This window comes from Somniosus microcephalus, unplaced genomic scaffold (assembly GCF_052327205.1).
Source record: "Somniosus microcephalus isolate GS21.2 unplaced genomic scaffold, FLI_Smic_1.0 unresolved_chr1, whole genome shotgun sequence".
In the NCBI taxonomy this organism is placed as follows: domain Eukaryota; kingdom Metazoa; phylum Chordata; class Chondrichthyes; order Squaliformes; family Somniosidae; genus Somniosus; species Somniosus microcephalus.
This window is the reverse complement of record NW_028225179.1, coordinates 97470505-97494576: the sequence shown is the minus strand read 5'-3', so window position 1 is coordinate 97494576 and position 24072 is coordinate 97470505. Positions and strand designations below refer to the sequence as shown.

General features: G+C 46.1%; 1 protein-coding gene across 1 annotated transcript in view; it reads right to left on the bottom strand.

The window, feature by feature from the left end:
- The window catches only part of LOC147095635 (major histocompatibility complex class I-related protein 1-like), a 52903-nt gene extending 47066 nt beyond the window's left edge, over window positions 1–5837 (bottom strand). The window contains exon 1 of the mRNA XM_085973677.1: window positions 5735–5837. Within this exon, the coding sequence (XP_085829803.1) occupies window positions 5735–5837 (103 nt within the window). The remainder of the gene's footprint in view (window positions 1–5734) is intronic.
- Window positions 5838–24072: the final 18235 nt, after the last annotated feature.

The following is a 24072-nucleotide window of genomic DNA, read 5'->3' as shown; positions in this document are numbered from 1 at the left end:
CTCTCACACTCCCAATCTCCCTTTCTCTCACTCCCAATCTCTCTCTCTCTCTCTATCTCCCCATTCTCTCTCTCTCTCCCCAGTCTCTCTCTCTCACACTCCCAATCTCTCTCTCTCTCTCTATCTCCCCATTCTCTCTCTCTCTCTCACTCCCAATCTCTCTCTCTCTCTCTATTTCCCCATTCTCTCTCTCTCTCCTCAGTCTCTCTCTCTCACACTCCCAATCTCTCTCTCTCTCACACTCCCAATCTCTCTCTCTCTCACTCCCAATCTCTCTGTCTCTCACACTCCCAATCTCTCACACACTCCCAATCTCTCTCTCTCTCTCACTCCCAATCTCTCTCTCTTGCACTCCCAATCTCTCTCTCACACTCCCAGTCTCTCTCTCTCACACTCCCAATCTCTCTCTCTCTCTCACTCCCAATCTCTCTCTCACACTCCCAATCTATCTCTCTCACACTCCCTGTCTCTCTCTCACACACTCCCATTCTCTCTCTCACACTCCCAGTCTCTCTCTCACACTCCCAGTCTCTCTCTCTCACACTCCCAATCTCTCTCTCCCCACACTCCCAATCTCTCTCTCTCACACTTCCAATCTGTCTCTCACACTCCCAATCTCTCTCTCTCTCTCACTCCCAATCTCCCTCTCTCTCACACTCCCAATCTCTCTCTCTCTCTCTCACACTCCCAATCTCTCTCTCTCTCACACTCCCAATCTCTCTCTCACACTCCCAATCTCTCTCTCTCTCACACTCCCAATCTCTCTCTCTCACACTCCCAATCTCTCTCTCTCTCACACTCCCAATCTCGCTCTCTCTCACACTCCCAATCTCGCTCTCTCTCTTCCCCCCCACTCGCTCTCTCTCTTCCCTCCCACTCACTCTCTCTCTTCCCCCCCACTCGCTCTTTCTCTTCCCCCCCACTCGCTCTCTCTCTTCCCCCCCACTCACTCTCTCTCTTCCCCCCCACTCGCTTTCTCTCTTCCCCCCCCCACTCGCTCTCTCTCTTCCCCCCCCACTCGCTCTCTCTCTTCCCCCCCACTCGCTCTCTCTCTTCCCCCCCACTCGCTCTCTCTCTTCCCCCTCCACTCGCTCTCTCTTCCCCCCACTCGCACTCTCTGTTCCCCCCACTCGCTCTCTCTCTTCCCCCCACTCGCTCTCTCTCTTCCCCCCCACTCGCTCTCTCTCTTCCCCCCACTTGCTCTCTCTCTGCCCCCCCACTCGCTATCTCTCTTCCCCCCCACTCGCTCTCTCTCTTCCCCCACTCGCTCTCTCTCTTCCCCCCCAGCCGCTCTCTCTCTTCCCCCCAGCCGCTCTCTCTCTTCCCCCCAGCCGCTCTCTCTCTTCCCCCCCAGCCGCTCTCTCTCTTCCCCCCAGCCGCTCTCTCTCTTCCCCCCCACTCGCTCTCTCTCTTCCCCCCCACTCGCTCTCTCTCTTCCCCCCCACTCGCTCTCTCTCTTCCCTCCCACTCACACTCTGTCTTCCCCCCCACTCGCTCTCTCTCTTCCCCCCCCACTCGCTCTCTCTCTTCCCTCCCACTCGCTCTCTCTCTTCCCCCCACTCGCTCTCTCTCTTCCCCCCCACTCGCTCTCTCTCTTCCCCCCCACTCGCTCTCTCTCTTCCCCCCCACTCGCTCTCTCTCTTCCCCCCCACTCGCTCTCTCTCTTCCCCCCCACTCGCTCTCTCTCTTCCCCCCCACTCGCTCTCTCTCTCCCCCCAGTCTCTCTCTCTCTCCCCCCCAGTCTCTCTCTCTCCCCCCAGTCTCTCTCTCTTCCCCCCAGTCGCTCTCTCTTCCCCCCAGTCGTGCTCTCTTCCCCCCCAGTCGCTCTCTCTTCCCCCCAGTCGCTCTCTCTTCCCCCCAGTCGCTCTCTCTTCCCCCCAGTCGCTCTCTCTTCCCCCCAGTCGCTCTCTCTTCCCCCCCAGTCGCTCTCTCTTCCCCCCAGTCGCTCTCTCTTCCCCCAGTCGCTCTCTCTTCCCCCCAGTCGCTCTCTCTTCTCCCCAGTCGCTCTCTCTTACCCCCAGTCGCTCTCTCTCTTACCCCCAGTCTCTCGCGCTCTGTCTCTTACCCCCAGTCTCTCGCGCTCTCTCTCTTTCCCCCAGTCTCTCGCGCTCTGTCTCTTAACTCCAGTGTCTCGCTCTCTCTCTCTCTTCCAACAACAACATGCCCTCGAATAAGCCTCGGCACCGCAGGGCACCCCCAGCTAGTCTATATATATAAATCGGTACTTCTGTCATTCTGTCTATCTGTCTATCTGTCTGTCTGTCATCGCGTGTGCATTGCGGGTATGCACTCGAAAGTTACAGGGCATACCTACGCGCGCGTTACCTCCAAAGAAAGCTTACGCTTCCGAGACGATTTTAAGCGTATTTACGTTTCGGCCGGGCTAAAATTGCGCCCGCGGTATCCCAAAAACCTTCAACATTCCGCTCATTAGCATCTCATTATCCGCTCATTAGCGACAGAGTGACCTCGAGCTCGACCAATCGTACGCCGGGTTGCTGGCGTGTGCCGCCGGGCCAATCGGTGCGCGTTTGGCCGGGCTTTATCGTTCTGAACCCAGGTGAGTCGCCGCCATCTTGATTCCAAACGTTTCCTTTCTTTTTCCCGCTTTCTGCGTCTTAAAAAAAAACGTTGCTTTTAAAACACATATTGTTTTTTAAAAAAATGATTTAGAAAGTGATTAACTTATCTAATCTCATTAATTTTCCTACCTTTCCCCGTTTTTCCAGGTCGGCCTAGAAGCCTCGGCGTCTCCTCCGCACCCACGCCCGAGCTAGGCACCTCCCGGCCCCACTCGAAGGCTGGAGGGCCGAGCCTCAGCCCAGCGCCGCTAGGGTGCGCGCGCAGCAGGAGCTGAGACGTCTCTCTCTGCCGGGGCTTGCTGAGCGTCCAGCGTTACCCTGGCAACGGCCGCAATCGGCGGTCTTCACCTCGGGGGGGGGGGGGGAGTGGGGGGCGGCCCGCGACCCTCGGGGGGGGGGGCGCGACTCTCGGGGGGGGGGGCGCGACCCTCGGGGGGGCCGCGACCCTCGGGGGGGGAGCCGCGCGCGCAGCAGGAGCAGCTGAGACGCGGCGTCTCTCTCTCTGGCTTGGTTAGCGTCACGGTTGCCCTGGCAACCGGGCCCGCCGGTCGAGAGAGCGGCCGCGTCTCAGCTCCTGCTGCGCGCGCAATCGGCGGTCTTCACCTCCGGGGGGGGGTGGTGGGCCGCGACCCTCGGGGGGGGGCGCCCGCCGCCCTCCCTCCCCTCCCTCCCCCCCGCCCTCCATCCCCCCCTCCCCTCCCCCCCGCCCACCCTCCCCCCCTCCCTCCCTTCCTCCCTCCCTCCCTTCCCCTCCCCTGCCCTCCCTTCCCCCCTCCCCTCCCCCCGCCCTCCCCCTCCCTCCCTTCCCCGCCCTCCCCCTCCCCCCACCCCCTCCCCCCTCCCCTCCCCCCCGCCCTCCCTTCCCCTCCCCTCCCTCCCCTCCCCTCCCTCTCTTCCCCCCACCCCTCCCCTCCCTCTCTTCCCCCCAGTCGCTCTCTCTCTTCCCCCCAGTCACTCTCTCTCTTCCCCCCCAGTCGCTCTCTCTCTTCCAACAACAACATGCCCTCGAAAAAGCCTCGGCACCGCCGGGCAATTCAGCTAGTGATTCATAAATGAGGCAGGAAATTATGATTCTGCCTGTGAAATAAGATACCTGTAAACTTGACAAGGCGCTGCTCAATTTGCACGGTTTCAGACGCAACTGATGGAAAGAGACCCGCAGGCCAACAGGCGGCATTTACTGTCTGTGAACTGTGAATGACAGGAGATTGCCCGGCTGCTGAGAGGCCTCACCGGCTGAACTGGGTCTGTCACCAATCACTCCATCATTTATATCAAGCAGCAATATCAAGTATTTCAATGACAGCTGATTTTACTGGAATGTCATTGAAATGTGTTGTTCAAAATCTTCTTGCCAAATGAATTTTTTACATGAACGAGGACTGTTTAGTAACTGATATGTACTGGCGTTTCCCTGCAACATGAGCGAGTGAGAGAGGGGGAGGGAGAGACCTGAGTGCTGCGGCTCCCTCCACACGGGCATGTGGCTGGCCAGATGCCTGAAGCAGCGCAAATGGGTAACTATTCGGCAGAAGAAGCGGTCCCGAGTGACCGAGCAGGTAAAGTGGTGCTGGTTATCAAGGCTTCACAAGATGGCGGCCAGTGACCCCACTCACCCGGGTGTTCATTAGCCAGGGCAAACGCCGGGCTTGTGGGCTCTTTTTCGGGGATTCAGGCCTACACCAGATGTTTGAGTCCCAGGAGCGAGGACGAGGCCCTGGAGCAAGGCCGGGGCGCAGGAGCGAGGACGAGGCCCAGGAGCAAGGTCGGGACAAAGGAGCGAGGACAAGATCCAGGAGCGAGGACGAGGCCCAGCAGCGAGGACGGTACTCAAGAGCGAGGACGAGGCCCAGGGCCGAGGTCGAGAACCAGGAGCGAGAACGTGATCCAGGAGTGAGTTCGAGGCTCAGGAGCGAAGATGATACCCAGGAGTGAGGAGGAGGCCCAGGAGCGAGGTCGGGACCCAGAAGCGAGGACGGGGAGCAGGGGCATGGACGAGCCCAGGGGAGATGATGGATCCCAGGAAGGAGGTCGAGGCCGAGGAGCAGGGACGGGAGGAGCAGGGATGCCAAGCTGCAGGTGCACAGATGGGGCCCAGGAGCGAAGTCGGGACCCAGGAGCGAGGACGTGACCTAAGAGCGATGATGAAACCAGCAGCAAGGTTTAGGCCCAGGAGTGGCGCAGGATGGACCAGCTTTGAGGTTGGGAGGACCACACTGCAGCCTATGAAACCCAGGCAGACAGGACCTGCAGGAAGGAGGGAGGAGGATAGTAAGAGTGTGTTTGAGTGTGTGTGCTAGGCCGATGTAGCAAAGCTTCCTCTTTAATTGCCTTGGATCTCCTTGCCATTGGACCAACACCTTTCTATGTCAAGCCTGTGTGGTAGTTGGTGTGCAGCGGCCAAACCACATTAAAATAATTCATGCACAGGCACCTTCAACACTTTAAAATGAAGTTCGGGACCTGGAACTTCAGGAACCTCATGGACAACACCAACAGTGACAGGCCAGAACACCTTACTGCTATCATTGCCCAGGAGCCCAGATGTTTCAACATAGACTTCACTGCCCTAAGCAAGACCCGACAGGCAGGGGAAGGCCAGCTCAAGGAGCAAGGCGGTGGTTACACACCCTTCTGGAAAGGCAAACCTGAAGAAGATCGCCGCCTCCATGGGATAGGCTTCGACATAAAAAATGAGTTGGTTGAGCGCCTCAGAGAATCCTCTTGTGGAATAAACGAACGCATCATGACTCTATGGCTCACCCTAGCCCAGAACCAGTGCACTACAGTAATCACTGCATAGGCCCCAACACAGACGAGACCGAAGAGGAATTATACTCCAGCCTCGAACAATCCCTGTCCCGACTCCCAACAGGTGACAAGCTGATTATCCTTGGGGACTTTAACACCAGAGTTGGAAAGGACACAGACCTCTATGGAGGAGTGATCGGCAGAGATGGGGTAGGGAAAGTCAACTCCAACGTTACCCTCCTGCTGATGAAATGCTTAGAACATGGCCTTGTCATAACAAACACCTTGTTCTGTCAGAGAGACAAGTACAAGGCTTCATGGCAGCACCCTCGCAAGAGGCACTGGCATCTGCTGAACTACGTCATCATCTGAGAGAATGACCGCAAGGACATCCACAATACCCATGCCATGACAGGTGCTGACGACTGCTGGACAGACCACTGCCAAATCCACTCTGTCATTGAAAACAACGTAGCCACAGAACAGCAGCTGCAACAGAAGCATTGCCGCAGCAAAATCAGCGCTGGAGCACTGAAACACCCTGCTAAGAAAGCCCTATTCAGCCTGCACCTCACAACCAACCTGGCGACTTCCAGTTATTCAGAGACACAGTGTGTCCACAGCACCTGGACTACACTCAAGGCCTCCATAATCAGCTCATCTGAAGAGACGCTCAGTCACTCGGCCAGGAAACACCAAGACTGTTTCGACGAGAATGATCAGGAGATCCAGGAGCTAATGAGCTGCGAGCACAAGGCATTCCTGATCTGGAAACAGCAACAGAACTGGAGAGCAAGAAAGCATCTCTACAAATGCCTGAAGGCCGAGGTCCAACAAAAAACTCGCTATCTAAAGAACAGATAGATGGTGGGTGGAGAAAGAGCAGGAGATTCAGCAGCTAGCCGACAACCACGACCTGCGTGGATTCTTTATTGCAGTCAAGACCACCTACGGCCCAAGCACCCAGGTTCCTTCCCCTCTACGGGCCAAGAATGGAGAGGAACTCATCAAGGACAGAGAGGCAGAAAGTGCCCGCTGGAAAGAGCGCATCAAAGATCTCTGTAACCGAGACTCTGACTTCGAAGCGAGTGGCCTCTACTCCATCCCAAAGCATGCTTCGCAGCACCACCACAGCACAACCCCAGCCTGTGATGAGGTTGAAAAGGCCATCCGACAACTGAAGTACAACAAGGCCTCAGGAGCAGCTGAAATCTCCGCTGAGGCACTAAAACATGGCAGAGAAGCACTATTGGCGTGAATATATGAACTCATTTCTTTTACTTGGAAGGAGGAGAGCATGCCAGGGGATCTCAGAGATGCAGTAATCGTGACCATCTTCAAGAAAGGTGACAAGTCCATTTGCCGTAATTACAGGGGAGTCTCGCTGCTGTCTGCTACAGGGAAAGTCATCACAGGAATCCTCGTCAATCGGCTTCTCCAAGTGCCTGAAGACCTCCTCGCAGAGTTGCAATGCAGATTGCGTGCACTAAGGGGCACAATGGACATAATCTTCTTTGCGCATCAACTACAAGAGGAATGCAGGGAACAGCACCAACCGCTGAAAAAGGTCTTCTTTGTCCTAAGAAGTGCCTTAGACACTGTCAACCGTGAGGGATTATGGATTGTCCTCCTCAAATTCGGCTGCCCTCAAAAGTTTGTCACCATCCTCCGGCTGCTTCACAACAACATGCAAGCCGTGATCCTGACCACAGACCCAATTCATGTAGGACCAGCATCAAGAAAGGCTGTGTCATTGCACCAACGTTTTCTCGATCTTTGCGGCTGCAAAGCTCCATCTCACCCTCAGTAATCTCCCGCTGGAGTGGAGCTAATCTACAGAACAAACGGGAAACTTTTCAATCTCTGTCGCTTTCAGCCCAGATCCAAAGTCGCCCCATCCTCTCTCATCGAATTACAGTATGCAGACGATGTATGCGTCTGCGCACACTCTGAGGTCGACTTCCAAACCATCATCAACACCTTCACTGAAGCATACGAGAGAATGGGCCGTACACTAAACAACCATAATACAAGCGTCATACTAAACTTCCCCCGCACACAGTACTGCATCCCGATTATCAAAATCCATGACAAGGCCTTGGACACCGTGGACCAATTTCAATACCTTGGGAGCCTACTGTCAGAAAGGGAATACGTCAATGATGATGTCCAACACCGTCTTCAATGTGCCAGTGCAGCCTTCAGTCGCCTGAGGAAGAGAGTGTTTGAAGACTAGGACCTCAAACCCAGTACCAAGCTCATGGTCTACAGAGCAGTACTGATACCCGCCCTCCTGTATGCTTCAGAGACATGTCATGTACAGGAGGCTCATTCAAACACCAGAGAGGTGCCACCAACGCTGCCTCTGCAAGATCCTGCAAATCCATTGGCAGGATAGGTGCACCAATGTCAGTGTTCTGCTCAGGCCAACATCCCCAACATCAAAGCTTTAACCACACCCAATCAGCTCCGATGGACGGGTCACATCATCTACATGCCCGATAAAAGACTTCCAAAGCAAGCGCTCTACTCGGAGCTTCGACCCGAAAAGAGAGCCCCATGTGGGCAGAGGACACCCCTCAAAGCCTCCTTGAAAAAGTGCAATATTCCCACCGATACCATGGTATTCCTGGCCCAAGACAAAGTGGAGGAGAAGCATCCGGGAAGGCACCGAACACCTCGAGTCTCTTCGCCGGGAACACGTGGAAGCCAATCGCAAACAGTAAAAGGAGCACACGTCAACCCAAGCACCCCACCCACCCGCCCCTTCAACCACAGACTGCCCGATCTGTGACAGAGACTGTAGGTCCCGCATTGGAAACATCACTGAGAACTCATTTTTAGTGCGGAAGCAAGTCATCCTCGGTTCCGAGCGACTTCCAAAGAAGAAGATATATACCAGAGCAAAAGATATGGGGGGTAGAAGTATCTGAAGAATATCTAGAGATAGAAAATACGATGCAAACTTAGCCAGTATGGATTCCGTAAGGTAAGCCCTGCTTAACTAACCTGTTAAAATTCTTTGAAGAAGTAATGGAACAAGTAGACAAAGGCGATGTAGTAGTTGTCATATTCTTGGATTTTCTAAAGGCCTTGATCAGGTACCACACGGGCGGCTCATGAAAATGGTCAGGTCCTGTGATGTCTGGAGACAAATAGCTGAATGGATAAACAAATTGCTAAACAATAGAAAGCAGGAAGTAGAGGTAAAGTGTAATTATTCAGATTGGAGGAAGGTAGAAAGCTGTGTTCAACAAGTATCGATGCTGGCACCACTGTTATTCATAATTTACAATAATGATTTGGATTTAAGAACAAGTAACACAATATCAAAATTTGTTGAAGATAACAAACTGCGGGGCATAGCGAACACTGAGGAAAAATGCAACATAACACAAGAAGACATTAGAAAACTTGCAGACCAGGCAGTTACGTGGCAAATGAATATCATTATGGATAAATGTCAGCTGAAGCATTTTGGCAGGAAAAATACAAGCATGAACTGCACCTTACAATTAGAGAAACTGATTGGGTTAGAAGAGCAAAGGGATCTTTGGGGAGCAGGTGAACAAATCATTAAAGGCTGCATCGCAGGTCAGAAAAAATGAATTAAACATGCTAGCAAAGCACTGGGATTGATTTCTAGGTGTATAACATACAAAAGTAGTGAAGTTATGTTAAACCTCTATAAGTTTCTGGTCAGGCAACACTTAGATTACTGTGCACTGTTCTAGTCACCATACTCTAAAAAAGAACATTAAAGCACCGGACAAAGTGCAAAAAAGATTCACAGCTATCTGGAAAGATTGAACAGACGGGGTTGTTTTTTTAGAAAAGGGAAAACTTTGAGGCGACCAGATAGAGGTATTATAAATTATGAATGGGCCGGATATAGATGTGGATAGAATCCATAACTAGGAGCTCAAAAAAAAAGTTAATTCGCTACCACAGGAAGTGGATGAGGCAAATAGCTCAGATGCTTTCATAAGGTCATTAGACGAGTACATGAGAGAAAATGGAATAGGAAGAAATGCTGAAAGGCTGTGATGAAGTAAATTGAATAGGAGGTGACTCATGTGCAGTAAAAATATCAGCACAGACTAGTTGGGCCGAATGGCCTCTTTCTGAGCTGTAAACTCTATGTAATCCCAATTTAGACTGGAAAACTAACCGTGTAAAGGGCAAAGAGGGGGAGAAATTCCTGAAATGTGCACAAGAGGATTGTCTTGATCAGTATTTTTACAGACCAACGATGAAGGAAGCACTGCTGGATCTACTTCTGGGGAATGAACATAAAAACATAATAAATAGGAGCAGGAGGAGGCCATTCGGCCCTTCGACTCTGCTCTGCCGTTCAATAAGACCATGGCTGATCATCTACCACATCTCCACTTCCCTGCACTATCCCCATATCCCTTGATTCACTTAATATTCAAAAATCTATCGATCGCTGTCTTGAATATACTCAACGACTGAGCCTCCACAGCTCTCTGAGGTAGAGAATTACAAAAATTCACCACCCTCTTAGTGAAGACATTTCTCCTCAGCTCAGTCCTAAACGGCCAACCCCTTATTCTGAGACAATGACCCTTCGTTCTAGCCTCCCCAGCCAGGGTAAATATCTTCCCTGCATCTACACTGCCAAGCCCTGTAAGAATATTGTATATTCCAATGAGATCACCTCTCATTCTTCTAAACTCTAGAGAATATAGGCCTAGTCTACCCAATCTCTCCTCATAGGACAATCACTCCATCCCAGGAACCAGTCCCGTGAACTTTCGTTGCACTCCCTCTGGCAAGTATATCCTCCCTTAGGTAAGGAGACAAAAACTGTACACAATACTCCAGGTGTGCTCTCACCAGGGCGCTATATAATTGCAGTAAGACGTCTTTACTCTCATACACAAATCCTCTTGTAATAAAGGATAAAATACCATTTGCTTTCCTAATTGTTTGCTGTACCTGCATGTTATCTTCAATGATTCGTCTACATGGACACCCAGGTCCTTCTGGACACAAACATTTCCCAATCTCTCAGCATTTAAAAAACACTCTGCTTTTCTATTTTTCCTACAAAAGTGGATAACTTCACAATTCTCCACATTATATTACATTTGCCATGTTCTTGCCCACTCACTTAGCCTGTCTATATCCCCTTGAAGGCTCCTTGCATCCTCCTCACAACTTACATTCGCACCGAGTTTTGTATCCTCAGCATCCAGAAATTCCAGAACGGGGCTTGCAGCGCGTGCAAGCCCCGTATTTGCACTTACCCCGCGCTCCTGCCGATCAGCTCCAGGGACGCCTGCACTTGCAGAAACTGAAAGAAGTATCCCGGGCAGCGTATGACGTCACGCCGCCCAGGAGTGCAGCCAGCGCGGACCCAGGAGCGTGCAGTGTAAGTGAGACACGCCCCTTGAGGTCTCAGTTTCACTGGACACGCCCCCAATGTTTCTGTCAAGCTGCTTTGCTTTTTTACATGCAAAGCAGCAGTTTAAATAGGTTTTTGGAAGTTTTTTCAAGATTTTGGTAACTTTTATAAAAAAATTTAAATGTTTACATTATTTTGAGTAATCTGAAGTAGTTTTAAAGAGAATTAAAGCAATTTAAAGACTTTTAAAAGCCCTAAAAGAATTTTTTAAATTCCATTTATTTATTTAGCAATGTCGTCGTCATACGTGTCTTCACACTGTTCCCTTTGTGGAACTGTTTGAAGTGGTGGAAGGATTTATGGCCATGATTAATGCTCATTCCATGACCGTATCCAACTTTGAACCAACCATTAGGGCGGTTAGTCCTATGGCGGGAGGGTTTTATGGGCTGCCACAAGCTATACAAGGAGGGGGGGCCACCCACACCCACGGACGCAAATATCCCGCTGGATGTCCACCCAGAATTTAAAGTTGGAGCTCCGACTCCACTTGCCGGGACTGTCTGGAGCAGGGTTCGAAATCCTACCCTGATCTGGCCCAGCGGCGGGGATCCTACCGCTATGACAAAGGCCCAATCCGATTAGCAACTTAAAATGGCAGCATAGGGCTCCAGTCACGCTGGCTGCACTCCTGGGCGGCGTGACGTCACACGCTGCCCGGGATCCTTATTCCTCTTTCACCAAGTGCAGGCGTCCCTGGAGCTGATCGGCAGGAGCGCGAGGTAAGTGGAAATACGGGGCTTGCATGCGCTGCAAGCCCCGTTCTGGAATTTCTGGCCCATTTACTGACATGTAAAATGTTGGCCCAGTAATTCCCTTCCAAATGCGCAAATACGGTCGGGGTACTTACGCATCTGGCCGGATGAAATGCCGGTTTTCAGCATGCACAGTGCATGTGGGGAAAACCGGCATTTCCTGTCCTCTGAACGAAGGGATTCAGAGGCAGAACGCGTGCGACTGCACAGGCAGCGCGTGCACAGTATAATTCGCCACTTTCCTTAATGCTTTCAGTGAGGTCAAGTCATTACAACGTACACATAAAAAAAGCATGGGTGCAGTTGCTCCAGAGGCTGCGGAGGAAGATATTTCTTATCGTGGAGCTTCTGAAAGTATGTATGTCTGTATATATTCCTTTGCATGTTATGTATATATTCCTTTAATTATGTGTATGAATGTATTATTTAATTATGACTTTCAGAGAAAGTAACTTATTGGAAAATCATAATTAAAAATATACATTCATACACATTTAGTAAAGGAATATAAAACATACATACATATACGTAAAGGAATATATGTGGACATACATACATAACTCATTCTCACATTCCATTCACACAGCCACAATTGCTCCTTCTACCTACCGTTCTGAAAATCCGTTTAAAAAAAAAAAAATTAAAGTTTAAAACTTACTTAAAATTTCTTAAAATAACTTCCCTCCCTTTCCCAAACCTAAATATTGCATTTCATAAGCTCCTCCATAAAATATATCTCCTTCCCCAGCCAATGAACAACTTTACACTTGCTTTTTTTAAGTGCAAGTTCGAGGGTCTTACCCTCACTGAATCCATCAGTGAAATCTACAAAGTTCACTGCGCAAGCGCTACCTGTGCAGTCGCACGCGCTGAGAATAGACCTCGGGTCTGGAAATGCCGGCGTTCCCCGCATGCGCTGTTCCTGATGAACGCCGGCATTTCCAACGGCCAGATTTGTGAGTACACCGACCGTACTCACGCTTCTGGCTGCGAATTTCTGGCCCATTACATTTGGTCCCTTCATCCAAATCATTGATGTAGATTGTGAATCGCTGAGGCCCAAGCACTGATCCTTGCGGTACTCCACTAGTTACAGCCTGCCAACCTGAAAATGAGCCGTTTATTCCTACTCTCTGTTTTCTCTCCGTTAACCAATCCGCAATCCATGCAAGTGTATTACCCCCAATCGCATGAGCCCTAATTCTATGTAGTAACCTCTTGTATGGCAACTTATCGAATGCCTTCTGAAAGTCCAAATACACCACATCCGCTGGTTCACCCATAACTATCCTGCTAGTTACAACCTCAAAGAAATCTAACACATTTTCAATCCCAATTTCCCTTTCATAAATCCGTGTTACATAAGAACATAAGAAATAGGAGCAGGAGTAGGCCAATCGGCCCCTCGAGCCTGCTCCGCCATTCAATAAGATCATGGCTGATCTGATCCCAACCGTCAACCCACTATCACAGAACCATCTCCTGAATCTAACAGAATTAGACACACAAAATAGGAGCAGGATCAGGCTACACGGCCCCTGGGCCCGCTCCGCTACCCACAGGGCCATGACCGATCCGAACCTAGACTCATGTCCAAATTCCTGCCCGCTCCCCGTAACCCTTAATTCCCTTTACTTCTAGGAAACTGTCTATTTCTGTTTTAAATTTACGTAATGATGTAGCTTCTACAGCTTTTTGGGGCAGCATATTCCATGGACCTACCACCCTCTGAGTGAAGTAGTTCCTCCTCATCTCAGTTTTGAAAGAGCAGCCCCTTATTCTAAGACTATGCCCCTAGTTCTAGTTTCACCCATCATCGGGAACATCTTCCTCGCTTCCACCCGATCCAACCCCTTCACAATCTTATATGTTTCAATAAGATCGCCTCTCATTCTTCTGAACTCCAATGAGTAGAGCCCCAATCTACTCAACCTCTCCTCATATGTCCATCCCCTCATCCCCGGGATTAACCGAGTGAACCTTCATTGTACTGACTCGAGAGCAAGTATGTCCTTTCTTAAGTATGGACACCAAAACTGTACGCAGTATTCCAGGTGCGGTCTCACCAATACCTTGTACAACTGAAGCAATACCTCCCTATTTTTATATTCTATCCCCCTAGCAATGAAAGCCAACATTCCATTGGCCTTCTTAATCACTTGCTGCACCTGCATACTAACCTTTTGAGTTTCGTGCACGAGGACCCCCAGATCCCTTTGTACTTCAGTACTTTCCAGTTTCTTGCCATTAAGATAATAACTTGCTCTACGATTTTTCCTGCCAAAGTGCATAACCTTACACATTCCAGTATTGTATTCCATCTGCCAAACCTCTGCCCATTTACTTAGCCTGTCAATGTCCCCTTGCAGGTTTTTTATGTCCTCCTCACTCACTACTTTCCCTCCCATCTTAGTATCATCTGCAAACTTTGATATGTTACACTCCGTCTTCTCCTCCAAATCGTTAATATAGATTGTAAAGAGTTGGGGACCCAGCACTGACCCCTGCGGAACACCACTAGTTACTGATTGCCAGTCTGAGAATGAACCATTTATCCCAACTCTCTGCCTTCTGTTAGATAGCCAATCCTCTATCCATGCCAGAATATTACCCCCAATCCCGTGATTTTTTATCTTAAGCAATAATCTTTTGTGCGGCACCTTGTCAAATGCCTTTTGGAAGTCTAAATACACTACGTCCACTGGTTCCCCTTTATCCACCCTATACGTTACTTCCTCAAAGTACTCCAGCAAATTTGTCAAACATGACTTCCCCTTCATAAAACCATGCTGACTTTGTCCTATTAAATTATGATTATCCAAATGTCCTGTTACTGTCTCCTTAATAATGGACTCCAAAATTTTACCTACCACAGATGTTAGGCTAACCGGTCTATAGTTTCCAGCCTCCTGTCTACTGCCCTTTTTAAATAAGGGTGTTACATTAGCAGTTTTCCAGTCTGCTGGGACCCTTGCCGAGTCCAGGGAGTTTTGGAAAATTATTACCAATGCATCCACAATCCCTACCGCCACTTCCCTCAAGACCCTAGGATGTAAGCCATCAGGTCCAGGTGATTTATCCGCCTTGACTCCCATTATTTTACCGAGTACCATTTCCTTAGTGATTTTGATCGTGTTTAGCTCCTCCCCCCCTTTAGCCCCCTGTTTGTCCAGTGTTGGGATATTCTTAGTGTCTTCTACTGTAAAGACTGATGTAAAATATTCATTCAGTGTTTTTGCCATCTCCATATTTCCCACAATTAATTTCCCGGTCTCATCCTCTAAGGGACCAACATTTACTTTAGCCACCCTTTTTCTTTTTATATAACTATAAAAACTCTTACTATCTGTTTTTAGATTTTTTGCTAATTTACTTTCATAATCTATCTTCCCTTTCTTAATCGATCTTTTTGTTATTTTTTGCTGTCTTTTAAAGTTTTCCCAATCCTCTATCCTCCCACTAGATTTGACTACCTTATATGCCCTTGTTTTTAGTCGAATACTATCCTTAATTTATTTACTTAGCCATGGATGGCTGTCTTTTCTTTTACACCCTTTTCATCTTAGTGGAATATATATTTTTTGGAAGTTGTAAAATAACTCCTTAAATGTACACCACTGATCATGTATCGTCTTACCCTTTAATCTATTTTCCCAATCCACTCTACTCAATTCCGCTCTCATACCTTCATAGTCTCCTTTATTCAAGCTTAGCACGCTTGTTTGAGATCCAACCTTCTCACCCTCTAATTGAATATGGAATTCAACCATGTTATGGTCACTCATTCCAAGGGGACCCTTTACTAGGACATTCTTAATTAATGCCGTCTCGTTACACAGGACCAGATCTAAGGTTGCTTGCCCCCTGGTCGGTTCAGTTACATACTGCTCAAGAAACCCCTCCCTAATACACTCAATGAACTCATCCTCAAGGCTGCCCTGCCCAATTTGATTTGTCCAATTAATATGATAGTTAAAATCCCCCATAATTATAGATGTTCCCTTATTACAAGCCTCAACTATTTCCTGATTGATACACCGTCCAACAGAGTTGCCACTGTTCAGAGGCCTATAGACTACGCCCACTAGTGTTTTTTCCCCTTATTATTCCTTTCCTCCATCCAAACTGTTTCATTATCGTGATCTTTTGACCCAATATCATTTCTCTGTATTACAGTGATTCCTTCCTTTATTAACATAGCCACACCACCTCCCCTTCATTCCTGCCTGTCCTTCCTGATCGTTAAATAACCTGGTATGTTTAATTCCCAGGCATTGTCATCCTGCAGCCATGTTTCTGTAATGGCCAAAAGATCATACCCATGTGTAGTTATTTGTGCCATTAACTCGTCTATTTTGTTACGAATGCTAAGTGCATTCAGATAGAGAACTTTCAAAGATGATTTGTGACACTTAGTTCCTGCTTTTGCCCTTTTTATTACTTTACCTTTTACTCCATACCTTCTGCCCCTTCCTGACACGCTCTGGTTTTTAATTTCCCCAGTGCTACCTGAGTCTATGACCTTCTCTGTTGTCATTTTTATTATTTGCTCTCTAGGAACCTCCCCCCACCTAGTTAGTGTAAAGCCCTCTCTACTGTGCCCAATCATATTATTATTTTCAAGTGCCCTGTTACCACTTCCTTAATAATAGTTTCTAGCATTTTACCTACTTCTAATGTGAGGCTAACTGGTCTGTATGTCGTCGTTTTCTCTCTACCTCCTTTCTTAAATGGTCGGTTATATTTGCGACCTTCCAAACCACGGGAACTGTTCTAGAATATATGGAATTTTGGAAAATGACAACCAATGCATCCACTATCTCTATAGCCACCTCTTTCAAAACCCTAGGATGCAGGCCATCAGGTGCAGGGTATTTACCAGCTTTCACCCCATTAATTTCTGCAGTTCTATTTTTTTACCAATACTAATTTCTTTCAGTTCCTCATTCTCGCTAGAGCCTTGATTCTCCAATATTTTCGGGAAGATTTTTGCATCTTCTTCCATGAAGACAGACACAAATTATTTGTTTAATTCCTCTGCCATTTCCTTATACCCCATTATAACTTCTCCTGTCGCATCCTGTAGGGGATGCACGTTTACTTTCGCTCATCTTTTCCTTTTTACATAGCTATAGAAGCTTTTGCATTTTGTGTTTTGTCTCTTTCTAGTTCACTATCTTATTCTATTTTACCTTTCTTTACCAATTTCTTGGTGCTTCTTTGCTGAATTCTAAAATCCTGCCAATCCTCAGGCTTACTACTCTTTCTGTCAACATTATAAGCCACTTCCTTTGATCTAATACTATCTTTAACTTCTCTTGTTAGCCACAGTTGGAACACTTTTCCTGTGGGGTTTTCGTGCCTATAGTAATGTATATTTGTTGTAACTTTGTTGTATATAATTCTTTAAAGGCTAGCCATTGCTTGTCTACTCTCATACCTTATAGTTTAGTTTCCCAATCTACCTTAGCCAACTTGCCCCTCATACCTACTTAGTTTGCATTGTTTAGCTTTGAAATTCTATCTTCAGATTTACCTGAAACAATTTCAAACTGAATAAAAAATTCTATCATATTATGGTCACTCTTCCCTAAAGGCCGATTTACTGCAAGGTTATTAATTTCTCATTGTACAATACTAAGTCTGAAATAGACTTTTCCCTAGTTGGTTCCTCAACATACTGATCTAGAATACCATGTTGCATACATTCCATGAATTCGTCCATGAAGTGAAGCAAACAGAGCATGTTTCCGTGTGGGAGCATTTGGGAAGCAATGATCATAATATCATCAGATTTAGAGCTGTTATGCAAAAGTATAAGGAACAATCACACGTGAAAGTACTCAACTGGAGGAGAGCTACTTTCAGTAAATTGAAAGGTTATTTGGCCCTGGTGGATTGGAATCAAAGATGAGCAGGTAATACAGAAAGTGAGCAATGGGAACCGTTCAAAGAGGAGACTGTTCGAAACACCAAATATATTCCCATGAGGGTGAGAGGAAGGACATCCAAAAATAGAGCTCTCTGGATGACTAAAAATATAGAGATTAAATTTAACAGAAAATGGAAGCTGATGATAAATATCAGTTACATAATAGAGTAGGGTAACAATCTGAATCCAAAACGAACAGAGGAGAACTGAGAAAATGGGACAAGGAGGGAACATGAGAATAGATTAGTGGATAAAAGGGAACCCAAAAGTCTTTTATAGTCATGTAGATAATAAACGGGCTGTCAAAGGAAGGGCGGGGCTGATTAGGGACCAAAGTGAGATCTTCTTGTGGAAGCAGAGGTAATAAATGAGTACTTTGCATCTCTCTAAACTAAAGAAGACCATGCTGGAAATGTCACAGTAAAGGACGAGACTGCAATTTACTGCAATGGAACTGAATATCAGGCGCTGCCTATAGCATCAGCCAATCCGATACCACCAGTTTTGCGCCACCGCCCGAGACGTATTTATAGGCCCTGAATCTGAGGCAAAATTAGTTGTCACTTGGAAACATGTGGTCTAATAAATGACAGCTGGGACGGATTTGTGAAAGGGAAATTGCACTTGACCAACTTGATTGAGTACTTTGATGAAACAATGGAGATGGAACCTGTGGAATTCTCTACCACAAAAGGCAGTTGTGGCCAATTTATTAAATATATTCAAGAAGGAGTTAGATATATTTCTTAAGGCTAAAGGGATCAAGGGATATGGGGTGAAAGCAGGGACAAGGTACTGAATTTGGATGATCAGCCATGATCTCATTAAATGGCGGAGCAGGCTCGAGGGACCGAATGGCCAACTCCTGCTCCTATCTTCTATGGTTGCTGAGGTAATGTGGTTGATGCCGTGTATTGAAGTTTTAAAAGGAGTTTTATAAAGTACCGCACAATAGTCTTGGTCACAAATTAAGGCCCATTGGATTAAAGTGAACGTGATAGCATGGATACGGAATTGGCTAAGAGACAGAAAGCAGAGCTAACTGGTGAACGATTGTTTTTCAGACTGCAGGGAAGTACACCTCATCATAGAATCATAGAATGATACAGCGCGGAACGAGGTCATTCGTCAGATCATGCCTGTGACGGCTCTTTGGTAGAACTATCCAATTAATCTCACTACATAGCTTATTCCCAATAGACCAGTATATAATTTTCCCTTCAATGATTCATCCAATTCTCTTTTGAATGTCAATATACTGAACGATTGAGCAGTTTTGGGCTGTTTTCTCTATCAAAGAGAAGACTGAGGGGTGACCTGATAGAGGGCTTCAAGTTTATGAACGGGTTTAACAGGGTAGCCATAGAGAAGATGTTTCATCTTGAGGGCGAAAACAGAACTAAGACCCATAAATATAAGATTGTCACTGTGAGGAAAAACTTATTTATGCAGCGAGTGGTGATGACCTGGAATTTGCTGCCGACGGAAGTGGTGGAAGCAGCGACCCTCAATGTTTTCATGGGGAGACTGGATAGGCACTTGAGGGAAATAAACTTGCAGGGCTACGGGGATAGAGTGGGGGAATGGGACTGACTGGATTGCTCTACAGAACGCCGGCACGGACTCGATGGGCCGAATGGCCTGCTTCTGTGCTGTTATGAATCTATGACTAATAAGTCGAATATGGAATTCAGGCGAAACTTCTTTACCCAGAGATTGGTGAGAATGTGGAACTCGCTAACACAGGGAGAAGTTGAGGCAAATAATATAGATGCATTTTAGGGGAAGCGAGCTAAGCATATGAGAAAGAAAGGAGTGTAAGGAAATGTTCACGGAGTGAGATGAGGAACGCTGGGAGGTGGCTCGTGTGTGCTATAAGCACTGAGGAAAACCTGTTGAGCCGAATTGTCTGCCCCAGCATTGTAAATATTTTGTAATACTTTATAATATTCATAGAGTCATTAAATGACACAGCTCAGAAGGAGGCCATTCGGCCTATCGTGCCTGTGCTGGCTGCATATTTTACTTGAGGCTGAAAAAGGCCACATCTGAAGCAAGAAAAAGATAAGTTATATTCATAACCCCATAAATATAAGATAGTCACTAATAATTCAAGAGGGAATTCAGGAGAAACGTCTTTACCCAGAGAGTGGTGAGAATGTGGAACAAACTACCACATGGAGAGGTTGGGGCGAATAGCATAGATAAGCACATGAGGGAGAAATGAATCGAAGGATATGCTGATAGGTTTAGATGAAGGGGGTTGTGAAGAGGCTCGTGTGGAGCATAAACATAGGCCAAGTGGATAGAATGGCCTGTTTCTGTGCTTTACAGACGATGTGATTCTATGTATTGAATCTGCTTCCATTGCCGTTAAAGGCAGTGCAATCCAGACCACAACAACTCGCTGTGTAAAAAAAATGTTTCCTTCTGGTTCTTTTGCGAATCATCTTAAAATGTGTCCTCTGGTTACCAACCCTTCTGACTTGAAATACTTTCGCATTATTTAATCTATCAAAACATTTCGTCATTTTGAGCACCTCTAACAATTCTCCTCTTAATATTGTCTGCTCTAAGAAGAACAATCCTAGCTTTTCCACTCTTGCCACATAACTCCCTCATCCCTGGTGCCATTCTGTTAAATCTCTTCTGCACCCTCCAAAGGCCTTGACATGCTTCCTAAAATGTGATGCCAGCATTGAATGCAATACTCCAGCTAAAGCCTAACCGGTGTTTTATAAAGCTGTAGCACCACTTCCTTGCTTTTGAACTCTATTCCTCTATTAATAAAGCCAATGATCCCATATGAGTTTTAAGCAGCCATCTTATTTTGTCCTGCAACCATCAAAGATTTGTGCCCATACACCCTCAGGTCTCTCTATTCCTGCTCTCCCTTTAAATTTGTACCATTTAGTTCTTATTACCTCTCCTTATTCGTCCTATCAAAATGTATCACTTCACACTTCTCTTCATTAAATTTCATCTGCCATGTGTCTGCCCATTACACCAGCTTGTTTGTGTCCTCATGAAGTCTGTTACTATCCTTTTCATTGTTTCCAATCCAGCAGGGCCAGATCAGTTTTCAACTCATTGAAGTTAGCCCTCCACCAGATAAGTGTCTTAACGCTTGATTGCACCTTGTCCTTTTCCATAATTATTCTAAAAATGATGATATTATGATCACTGTTCCCAAATGCTCTCCTACTGAAACATACTCCATTTGCCCCACCTCATTCCTCAGAATTGGTCCAGCACTGCTTCCTTCCTCGCTGGGGTGGAGAGATAATTAAAGTGAACTTGTACACATTTCAGGCAATCCCCCGTTTGTCCTTTACACTGTTATTTTCCCACAGTTGTGTACCCTTGGAGGTCGATATTAGAACCACTGCTGCTCTTGATATATATTCGTGACCTAGACTTGCCTATACAGGGCATGCATCAAAGCTTGCAGACAAAACTCAGAAAAGTAGTAAACAGTAAGGAGAATAGTAGCATACTTCAGGAGGATATTGACAGACTGGTAAAATGGGCAGGCATATAGCAGATAAAGTTTAATGCTGAGAAGGGTGTAGTGATGCATTTTGGTAGAATGCGGAGATACAATATAAATTAAAGTGCAATTTTAATGGGGGTACATGTACAGATTGATCTGGGCGTTTACGTAACGAAGCCTTTCATGGAAGCAGGAGAAGCTGAGATGGCTGTTTTTAAAAATGCATAGGGCATCCTTAGATTTATAAAAAGAGGGATAGAGTATTAACACAAATAAGTGATTCTAAACCTTTATAAATCACAGGTTATACCCCAGCTGGAGTATTGTCTCCAATTCTGGGTACGACACTTTGAAAAGGATTTCCAGGCCTTAGAGATGCTGCAGAGGAGATTTAACAGAATTGTACCAGGGATATGGGGCTTCAGTTACGTGGAGACATTAGCGAAGTTTGGGTTGTTCTCCTTAGAGCAAAGAAGGCTAAGGGGAGTTTTAATAGAGCTTTTCAAAATTCTGAAGTATTTTAATGGAGTAAATTATCAAATAATCTTTCCCTTGACAGAAGCTGGTAACCAGAGGACACAGATTGAAGATAATTGGCAAAAGAGTTGAGATGAGGATTTTTTTACGCAGCAATTTGTTATGATCTGTAATGCACTGTCTGAAAGGGTGTTGGAAGCAGATTCAATAGTAACTTTCAAAGGGGATTGTGTAAAGGCATGAAGGGGAAAACATTGCAATGCTATGGAAAAAGAGCAGGTTATTGGGACTGATTGGATAGCTCTTTCAAAGAGCCAGCACAGAAACGATGGGCCGAATGGCGTACTTTTGTGCTGTATCATTCTATGATTATTAGAAACTGCAGCTGCCGGCAACATCTACCAGAGCTTCAGTCTCGGTGAAAGGAATTAACTCCTACCTTTAAAACTGTCCTGTGATTATGTAACTTGTATGTAGGCCCCCAACTCCTGATCCTTCCCAACATGTGTCACTCTAATAGGCTGTCAAACTGCACTGAGTCTGATCCTTTCCTTATTTTACAGACACCAGTCAAATTTACTCAAAGTTTACAACTTTTCTATAACCTCTAATTACATTGTGAGAAAGTGGGAAATCTTTTTTTTAGAGTCTCCCTACCTGACTAAAGTGCACTAAATGAAACAAGTATTATCAGTTATTGTTTCAACTCTGCATTGTGTAACAGATAAGCAATGCACAACGATGCTTGAATAAACATGCTTTTAAAACTAATTTGCCCTGGGTAGACCCGGTTTGATTCTAAAATGGAAGAAAAGTGAAGATGAAAATAAGATATGCAAAGAGAGAATATGAGAGTAGAATGGCGGTTAACATAACAGCGAACACAGAAATCTTCTACCGGCATGTAAACAGTAAGTGAATAGTAAGAGACGGGTGGGGTCTATTAGAGACAAAGAAGGTGATATATGCTCAGAGGCACAGGGCAAGGCTCGCATGCTCAATGCGTACTTTGTACCGGTGTTTACTAAGTAGGTGGATGCTGACAAAATATCGGTAGAAGTGGCAAAGGTAGAAGCTATGGAAGGGGTGAATGTGACACCAATGTTCAAGAAAGGGTGTAAGTATATTTCTAGTAAGTACAGGCCGGTCAGTTTAACTTCAGTGGTGGGTAAAGTTTTAGAAGCAATAACCAAGGACAAAATTAACGGGCACTTGGAGAGGTTTAAGCAAATTAAGCAGCGCCAACACGGATTTGTAAAAGGCAGAACGTGTTTGACTAAACTAATTGAATTTTCTGATGATATAACAGGGAGGATTGATGAATCCCTTTGTCAAAAAATTCAATTAGTTTAGTCAAACACGTTCTGCCTTTTATATATGGATGTTCTCTACATGGATTTTAGGAAGTCGTTTGAAAAAGTACTGAAGGGTGAATTATCAGTCCTAGCCCCTTTAGGGCTACCGCAGATCAGGCGTATTTCTCAGACATTCACTTTCAATTAAAGCTTGAGGTATCCAAATCCTAAAGATGCTTAATTGGGTCTAAAGTTTCGGACTATCTCTCCCTAAAGGAAATGAACAACCTGAAAATGTTACCGCCATCCAGGTAGCAGTTTAAATAAGTTTAGCTAGGCTGTAACGTTCCAGATATTATGAGGGTCCGGAAAATTCCCCCAGAATTCTGCAACTCCTCACCAAAGAGTGCACAGAGAGTAATTCGCAAATTTGATACAGAAGTCTTATGTGAGACAATTCTAAAAATATATAGATTTATTAAAGAACCAAAATGTAATTTACAGTTGGTGAGCCAATCACAACATTAACAGTTCCAAAAGCAGAAAGCTTACAATTCTATAATCAGCGAACCTTACTTTCAAATCATAACTTTGCTATAATTTTACAGTTCTTATTGTTTTATTCAGGCTAGCCACCAAAATCAAATACCTTTGATCCCCGAGGTACAAAGAGTTGGAGACATACAGAGCCACGTCTGAGGCCGAGAATGGTTTTACCCCTTTAAAGCGATTCTACTATCCCATTTGGGAGTTCAATATTGATACCCATTTCCAGTGGTATTTCCTTTAAGGTTTTCTGCTGATGTAAGCTAATTATCTCTAGTAATTTTTCTGCTGACCCCTGCAATTCATACAGTCACTTCAGCTGGTAGCAGTACAGAATTATGTCTCTTCCCTTGGTGTTCTATGTTTACCATAAAAAGCGGTATAGCGGCAGGTGCTTTTTAATTGATGTCATTTTTACGAAGGCAGATATTTGTGCTTCTTTACGAGGTGTAAATGAGAACACCTTGTGAAGGGTGAACCATTGTCTTGTTCCCCAAAGACAGCCTGTCAGGAGCCTTTAACCTTCTGTTTCAATAAGGTTACTGATTCAGTGTCAACAACTATCTTATCTCAATAGCCAGAATGCTATCACAGCCTATTCATAGTTCGGTTACTAGATTTCCAGACCCAGTTTGTCATGTTTTAATAAGGCCAGAAATCTTTCATAGAATGGTGTCTTTCTCTGATAAGGTTATATGGCTTATTCCTTCTTACCCCTCTCTTGAGCAAAAAATGTACTCGAGCATCAAGACAGAGTTTGGTCATTGTTCTACTAAGGTTACAATAGCACATTAATTTCAAGAGATTCAC